At 48.8% G+C, this 9,120-nt stretch overlaps 1 protein-coding gene across 3 annotated transcripts in view; it reads right to left on the bottom strand.

Moving 5' to 3' along the window:
• Positions 1 to 641: 641 nt before the first annotated feature.
• ZMAT4 (zinc finger matrin-type 4) overlaps positions 642 to 9,120 on the bottom strand; it is a 67,096-nt gene continuing 58,617 nt past the window's right edge. For all 3 annotated transcript variants that reach the window (XM_055696348.1, XM_027803723.2, XM_005438030.3), the window contains one exon: positions 642 to 1,081. In XM_055696348.1, coding sequence (XP_055552323.1) covers positions 1,066 to 1,081 — 16 coding nt within the window. In that variant the 3' untranslated portion in view covers positions 642 to 1,065. The remainder of the gene's footprint in view (positions 1,082 to 9,120) is intronic.

The following is a 9,120-nucleotide window of genomic DNA, read 5'->3' as shown; positions in this document are numbered from 1 at the left end:
CTGGGAGCGCTGGGCCCCCCATCCTGGGGCACAAAGATTTCTGCCCCAGCGCAAAACTCACCGGTGCGGCCGTGCTGGTAATGCCCAGATGCCGGCGAGGGCTCACTCCACCACGGCCACGGGTCCCAGCCTGGCACCCGCTGCATAGTGAGGGCAGCTCCGGGGACAGTTGGCCTCGGTGTCCTGAAACCAGCCTCCGCAAGCCGCCTCTCCACTGTCCCCATCACCGGTCCCCGCTGCCTCTCCACCATCTCCCTGCAGGTGCGCAGGTAACACGCTCGCAGCCAGTGCCCCCAGTGCGGGGCGGGATGGACGGGGTGGCCCAGCGAGCTCAGCCACGGCCACTGCTCCAGTCCCACTGTCCCGCATCTCTCCGGGAGGGCTGCAGCACCCCGGGACGGCGGGCAGAGCAGCGTCTGGCTGTGGGTTTGCCTCAGCAAAGTCGGTAGAGCGAACAGCTTCCGTCTAGCCTGTAGGAATCCTACCAGCAGGAAAAGTTAAGACTTTCATTTTAGTTTTCTTTGCTCAGTGAACCATTTGTTTCTCTGAAGACAAAGAGGAAAGTTAAAAATTCATCTGTTATACAATCCCCGTGATTCATTTTTTGCTGCTCTTTATGTGTTGACACAAACCATGCTGGAGAAGGTGAAGAAAGTATGTTTATTTCTGATTGAAGGCTGATTACATCACTATCATGGGTAATGTAATAGAATAATTTTATACTCTTGGGAGAAATCTAAGAATAAATATGAAAAAGTAAAATATTTTGTTTCCACTGTCTCTGAAGATGAGTGATGATTAAGTGCTGTATTTACAGGATAGTTATCATACTCTAGACTCTGTGCTGAATAAATACTATCTTGAAAGGGTAAAAAAATCCATTGAAATATTTTAACTCACCACAAAATTAAAAAAAAAAATCCATGTATTTGTCCAAAGCGAAGGTTAGTTACATGTTAATTATTGAATCCACACAGGATCACTGTCCAAGAAAGCATTCTCTCCTCGCTGGCCAGTTCCTCTCTGCAGGATCTGCCTCGGTGGTGCTCCTCGCCTGTGGGGCTACTACTGGTTCTTCAAGCTGCAAGACAGGAACAAGCAGAAGTCACTCTCTGCCCTGCGTTCCCAGTTCAGAGCTGGTTTCTGAGCATCTCCTGAGGTCTGCCCATGCCTCTGCCTCCACCCTTGCCCGGGCAGCCCCAGGACCATCTGGCTCCCCTTCCCCAGCAGACGGTGCCCACCCCCGCCACCGCCCTTCAGCAGCCAAAGCTCCAGAGAGACTCAGTGCCCGAGGCAGACCCTGGGCCAAGCAGGACCGGACAAACCTGCAACCCTTCTCATAATGACTAAGAAACTTTTTAATGTGAGCAATGAAGAGATGTCAGTTCTAAAAAATCCCATATAAATAAACTCTTTCTACCTAAAGCACCCTTGCAATTTTAAGGACAGTTTTGTATTTTATGAAAGAAAACTGCTGTAACAATTTGCAAAAAGCGTACTTTCTGTAGGTCTTCAGTTTCATTTTGTTCGAGAGCCTACCAAACCCTGCAAAACTTGCCTTATTTGTGACCCAACGTATACGTGAGGAATTTCTCATTCGTTTGGCGATCTCAGGCTTACACTTTGGGAAATGGGTCCAATGCTGATGCTTCACATTAAAGTAATAATCTGTACACCTGACACCACAAAGCAAAGTTGCACGAGCCATTCTGGGGCTTTCAAATTGTGATCAAAACAGAAGATACCAGAGATACCTTTATTTTCACTTACATTTAAAGGGAAGAGAGAATATTTAATTCTTTAACAAGAGAAAGTATTACACACTCTCTCTTCATAGGTAGTGCAATTATTCAGCTGCTCTCTGGAACTGAAATAATGACAAATTAAAATGCCTTTCAATTCCATCTACCTTTTATAACTATTCATCTTCTGGAGTTATTATCACTCTAAAGGCTTTTTCATATTTTAGGCATCAGCCACTATACAGTACAGAGAGCACATGGAAAGCGTTAGCGCTACCAATAAAAGTTGCGGTCATTAAGGTAAGAAAAAAAAATAATTTGGCTTGGTTGTGAAGGATATGGTACAACTCACGTATTTACTATAATTTCCTGAAATTTATTAGAAATCTTATATCAAAGAGTGCATTCATTCTGGGTGAGGATGTGTAGGCGGGAGCTCAGCCTCCCATCACTTGGGATGGAGCTGGAAAAATCCAGGGGAAACAGAAATAACATTTTGCATAAAACCTGACACAGTTGAAGCCAGGCCAGGAATCACCAAAGCCTTCCTCTAGGCACATCTTGCCTCTGGGCAGATTAATTAACTTCCAAGGCCCCGAGCAGGGACAGCCGCAGATGCCACCCAAGGAGGGTGGGCAGAGCACCCAGGACCTGCCTGCGCCATGCCCACTGCCTGCGCCTTTGCCACCCCAAACACCGCAACCAGGAGCACGTTTCAGCCACAACGGGCTCTAAATGCTTGTTTACACTTTCTTAAATAGATTGAAAAAAATATGGAAATGCAATCATGGTGAAGGGTGACATTTCTCCAGGCACGATATTTACAGTATTTTGATTAGCTCCGACTTCTGAATAGCCAAGCAGCTTATGTTAATAAATACCCTATTCCAATTAGACATCTGTGTTCTCAATCAGGGAAAATAAAAAAAAAAAAAAAAAAGAAAAGAAAAAAACTGCAGAGGCACCACGCCTGCTGTCACTTGCTCCTCAGCAGGCCATTAATCATCTGGGCTTTCACAGGGTGCAACCCAGTGACTAGGTGAAGGGCTGTGCAGAAAGGTCTTCAGAGCACACCTTCCAAATCAGAAAGGACCGTTTTCAACCACAAAAATTTCATCTCAACTGAATACTTCTCTCCTTTGGTAGGTTGGATGGATTTTACCCCAATGATAGCTGCAGGATTGGGTCCCCTCTCTGCGAAAATCCTAAAATTAATCAGAAAGCATGACTTTGAAAGAGAAACCTAGACGGGTATTAGCATCTATGAATGTGTAAATGAGTGGTTATAAAATGCCAGCATACATTTGTGAGCTCTAGATGTGGCAGAGAGGTCTGGCTGATCAAAGAGACAAAATAAAGGCGAGAAGATAAAATTCTTCTTTATGGAAGTGGGAATCATTATCCCCATATAGTCAGACTCTTAATTACTAGGGCTGGATCTCAGCCTCCAATTGCTGACAGCCAGAACGGTGGAGGATAGCTCTCAGCTCTCACTATCCGGCACATTATTACAGCGTTTAATATATTTGCAACCAGCCCAGAGATGGCACTTACATCAAACGTGGGTCTGGGCTCTGGTACTCTGCCAACAGCATCTTTCATCCTTTCATCCACAAGCCCCTGAGGAGCTACTTCAGAGCTGGAGCTGGGTCCTCCGGTGCAACTCACCCCAAACACAGCTATCTTCTCCAGGACGTAGCCATGACCACAGCACCCTGGTCCCACCCCCGCCGCCTGCCCGCGCTAATTAAAGGAGGGAAGTGCCTTTTGCAAAGCCCGAAGTCAATATTGCACATGAGCCTTTCTTTGAGCCCAGAATTTGAATGTCTTCTGGCTTCTTTCACAACTACCCAGGACTTAATTCTCTGTTGTTTGTTGCAAATCACTTTTAGCAGCAATCTTTCATCTTGCAGTTTACAGAAGCCAGAAAAGAGGGAAGATTTGTTTCCTTCAGCCTATTGCAAGCAGCAAGGAGCAAGGCTGGCATGTGATTCTCTCCCGGTATTTCAGAGACAACGTGCCGTCCTCCTTGCAGCCCCCCACCAGCCAGTGTTTTGGCTGCCACCAGTCCCCATAGAAAGGTGCTGGTGCTGACCACATCCAGCCAAAGCGGGCATCAGCACCGCTGCTTGCCTGGCACCTTGCTCGTCATTCTGCTGCTCTTCTGATCACTGCGGGGAGGAGGGAGGGAGAAGGGGAGATTAAAAAAACCCACATCTATTTCTGGAAAGCAAGTCAAACAATGACTCAATCATCTCTACACAGTTCATAAATCCCTAATTAAAGGTTTAGTGCTCCTCCCCGCTGCAGATGTTCCAGAGTCCAGCCTCATTTCAAAACCTGCTTCTGTGCTGGCGCGTGTGTGTGCCGCCACCGCGTCACTCCTTGGAGCCCCGGGCCGGAGCACTGCTCCCCCCGCACATTTAGAAGCAGCCCCTGCTCAGCTGCTCTGTGCGAACGCGCATTCCCATCGGAGCGGTGATGAACACTGCCTGACCCCTGATGTGAACAGACTGGATGCCAGATTTGCGAGGCTTTGAAAGAAATATTCTCCTGTATCTGACTCTCGCTCCAATTCCTGACTTTACGACAGGATAAAAAAAGGATGCATTTTTCCTTTATTTTCAAATATACAGGTTAAAGTAGCTGCACCCCAGGGAAAAAATGGGAGCTAGCAGACATTATCTTGCCTTGCATATTCATTGATCAGAGGGATAAGGACTAGCTCGCATTCGCCACCTCCTCCTGCCCCTTTTACTCAACACCAAAATACCAGCCAAGACACTTGCAGCTCTCCCCCTCCAACCCTTGTTTTCCCCATCTTTTGGTCAAACAGACTGAGTTGGAGGCATTCAGGTGAGCCCCTGAAATTCCTGTAAGCAAACAGCTGAGCCCTCCCCACCAGACACCCCGAAGGAAGAGCAGGCCGGCTGCAGGGGCCGCAGCCTCCAGCTCCTGCGCCGCTAACGGAGCTCCAGCACTGTCGGTGCCCGCACAGAGCGGGGACGAAGGTTCAAGCAACGTGGCCCTCTAAGCAGTAGTTCAAGGGCTGTATATGGTGGATTATTTAAAGCAACTGTAGCAGTGGCTCAGTTGTGTGTTGCGCTCTGGAGCGCTCTCAAGGACCATAATAAATACCCACAACTTGACTCGTTCCTCACAAAAGGTCTTTTCTCCTAATGCAGCTTTTCAGAAGGCTCAACTGCCCGGTATTTTTGGGCAGCTTCCCACCTGCAATCACCTTCCCTGCTAATCTGTCCCAGAGCAAAATCCCTTTCCTTTACAAACTGCTCCCCGCCTTTTACACACACACACATATATATATATATTTAATTATATGAAGTATGGCAGCTACATAAAATGTTTTGTTGCCTTGGCAACTGCAATCCACTGGCTTCAGACTGAGTTATAGGGAAGAGGGCAGTCTTGACACTAACCAACAATAATGAGAACAACAAAAAGCAGCGGACAAAACACTCGCCGAGGTCCACAGGAGGGCTGCAGGAGGGACGGCTTCCTCCCCTGGCACCCCAATGCCAAGCACACTCGCATCTGCCTCACCCTGCGCTCTCCAGCCAAGGTGCTGCCACGACCCAGCCTTGCTCAGCGCAAACTCGACAGCAGCACCGGCTCTGGGTTTCAAAATTAACTTTCTTTGTATAGAAGAGGCAATCATTTGTAGAAAGCTACAAAAACATAGATGCAGCCCTGTCAAAATCTGCTGTGTCTCTGCTGCCCTGCACATCCCTTTGTTCTGGAAACAGGGCTGAGCTGACGGCCGGCACACCTTCAGTCACTCATACAACAGTCAAAACACATTTTAGAGTAACTTGCCATAATGTGTTAATTTACAGCACTAGACATGAAGATTTCTTCCTCTTTGTCTGCACTACAGACAATTTCTGTACCCAGGAACGTTAGCTGTATAAACTGTATTTACCTTCTTGAATTCTTCTGCTACCTGCTACTATCACAAGCACCCAACCTGTGCAGCCAGCTCTGTACAAACACCACGGGCAAGGTCATCACTGTGCGGGGCAAACAGAGGAACTATCCTAAGACCTCCCCCAGACTCATGCTGGGGCTGCCCGCTGGGTCCGGCCCACTGAGCAGCCTATATGGCTGTTACAGACCCCTCAGGCTATGGGGGCAGAACTGATTCAGGACAACAGATTCGGGTAACTCACCCCCTCAGTCCCACAGAGAGGACAATGAAGCTGCAAAGGCAGCTTTAAACAAGGAGAGTAAAATCTGGTTACATCCTAATTACAGGGTGGAAAAAGCTTTTGTTGTGCACAAACCCAAGCTGCCAACCTATTGTCTCCCATGCTTCTGCACTTTCCTATAGGCGCTGGAGAGATCTCTGCCGCGCTGGGATACTTAGCCTCAAAGAAAATTGTATAAGAATGAACAACGAATGGAGGAAATAGAATAATCTGAGCAATTTCCCATAGAAATTGGTCAGACGAATGTCTCTAATTGGCATTCCATTATTACATTTGTAACATACTTTCTGTTGAATTTATTACTTTGTTTCCTCTTGTACTGAATGCCCATGAAAATCTCTTGGGACCAGATTTAAGTCATTATGAATAAATGATAAGAAACTAAATATAGAAAGACTGATAAGAATATTAATTTGCAGAAGAGGAAGGTCCTTATAAAAAAAAAAAAAGCAGGAGTCCTGCAGGCCTCTGCACTACTCTGGTGTTCCCTGCACAGGCTGGCTTGATCCTCACCAAGATGAAAGAGAAATGTGCCTTCCTATCAATAATTCACATGCTTTCAGAGCTCCGGAAAGCTCTGGGAATGACTGCAACTTCCACCAAGCCTTGGCACTAAAATACCGTGGTGACATTTGGCTGAATGGCATCCCAGTGAGACGGGCTGGGATGCTGGGAGCCTCCCCAAACCCAGCGCAGCCCTCACCACGCCGGGTGCTGCTCCCTTCCCGGCCGCCCCATGTGTTCGGGACAGGATCCGGCTGTACCCTCCTGCTCACCGGCACCCCCGGCACCCCAGCGCTCTGCTCTCCCAGGTCTGAACGGCTGCGGGAGGTTCATCAGCCAAACAGCAGCAATGCCTCCCGCCACGGAATGGGGACTCCTCCAGCTCCCCATCCCGCAGCCTGGCCTCCCGCCACGCCTGCCCTGCAGGGAGCTGAGGGTCTCCACCCGATGGGCAGCGATAAACCACTGTGAATTATTGTCTCGACTCGTGCTGATCCTTTACCCAGACATCCCTTTCGATCTTGAGCTCTGTGGTAACACACTCCCCGTTCGGCTCCTACTCCAGCTACAGAATGAGACGAAGTAGAAAGACCCCGAGTCTTTGCAGTTTTTGTTGCAGGGAGCTGGAAGAAAATATTTGGGAAAGCAGCAGATGCAGAAGGAATGATCCTTCTGCAGAACCATCTATGTGTGGAGATGACACTCAGCTAGCTGCAGGTGACTGAGCACCGAAAGCGGAAGGTGTAGGTATAAACCAGGGTGAGGCACCCTCCCAATGCTGAGAAGTAGCAGCACACCTTTCCTGCACATCTCTATCCCTGTCCACGAGGCTGCTCTGATTTGAAATGAACTCCTTTATCCCTTGCAATAATACCAGCAGCAACAACAGCAGTAATAACACAAACTCAGAAGGACTGGCAGGGGAAGGATAAATTACAGCTCTGTGCCTGGGCAGCACATCACAGCTGCTCTCATTCCAGGTTTCCGACGGGGAAAGCTGTCAGCTCTACTTTCCAGCAGTGGGAATCTGTGGCGCTGGCTACGGACACCGACCCTGTCTGCACCGTCCTGCACGCTGCACATGTAACCTGCTGGAGCCGGGATGGGCAGCCAGTTAGACGTGCTAAAAGAGGAAGGGGGTGGAGGCAGAAGGGGCTTACTGGAGGTCCCAGACTGCCTGCAGCACAGCCTAAGCCCACGTCTCGCTTGCCTGACCCCAGCCCTCTCCTCCACAAAACATGGAGGCTGGTAGGTGTGCTGCATCACTACAGCCGCTCGACAATCGCCTCTCCTTCCACTTCACCCACCCTTCGCAAGGAGCGGGAGGAAGAACACCACCTCATTAGAAAATCAGTTCCTTCTGCTAATTGGGATCCTGAATATGACTACATGCTCAGGTCCAGAAAGGGTAGCATCTGGAAGACATTCAAACGCTCTGTGAATAAATAGGATAGAGGCAACACGAATAATACTGGGGATCTTTGAAGGTCTAACATCATCTGGGGAAGGTCTGCGTTTATCCTTTGGTAGCTTAAGTAAAATTAGACATTGACATTAGTACATATTGCTGGTTCTGATCATCCTGCCTCATCTTTCAGACTGCCCTTAAAGCTACCTGAAATATTTCAGTAACTAATGACACCTTTTATATCCTTCCTCTAATCTGGGCAGTCCTGAGTGCTTCAGCCTGAAACGGTTCCCAAAGCTCACACATAAGTGTATTAAGAGAGATTAGTTGATTAATCTCCTCTCTGGTAACATGTATCTTTATCACTTCATTTTAATAATTTGTACTAATTGACAGAGCAGACTCCCTCCAATTCTCAAAGTTGGGTAATACATAATTGCTCTAAATCACAGCATAAACATTTTCATTTGGAAACACCTAATCCCATTACACTCCCAGTATCTCTTCCAAGGTTTAACACATGAAAGATGCTGCAAACTCGGTGTCATTAAGCACAAATGCCTGTGACATCAGGACCAGAAGTTGTTAACATCTTGGGTCACTGTTGCCCATTCCTTCTTCACCCTTCCCAAACCAGCAGGCACCGCGCAGTTTGAGGAGAGGATGGGCAGCTATTTGGGTTTCCCAGCATGCATCTTCTGGCATGGTTCAGCAGGGAGGGACAGAAAACCCATCACTGGGCTGAGGACGTGGGGAAGAGACACGCAGGGCTCCACGGTAATCTGTGCTGCAAATGCCTGCAGCACTGGGCACCGTTGTGAGCAGGATTAAAGGAGTGCTCCTGCCCCAAAGCTGATAACCTATGAAGGACAAGCTGAGGACGAGGGGCATCCCTGAGGATGTGCAGGACAACAGCCAGGGGAATGGGGGGGATAGGGGGTGTCCTGAGAAGGAGCGGCTAGAGGAGGGGTCTGCGGGAGAGAAGGAAGATGCTCAGGAAAGCAGGACAACCCCTTAGCACCCTTCACCTCTCCAGGCAGGAGCCCCATCCACGGGACATTTGCGGGCTCAGGGCTCTGCAGGACAACCCCAGAGCCTCGGGCAGAAACGCGGGAAGGCAGGAGCAGCACCCAGCAGCCGGTACGGAGGCTGCATGGGACACATCACGTGGGACACATCATGGCCCGATGGTGGGTTTCCTGGGGCATGCTGTGGCTGGTGGGAGATTGCCAGCAAACAG

This window comes from Falco cherrug, chromosome 18 (assembly GCF_023634085.1).
Source record: "Falco cherrug isolate bFalChe1 chromosome 18, bFalChe1.pri, whole genome shotgun sequence".
NCBI lineage: Eukaryota > Metazoa > Chordata > Aves > Falconiformes > Falconidae > Falco > Falco cherrug.
This window is presented reverse-complemented; position numbering and strand designations above follow the sequence as displayed.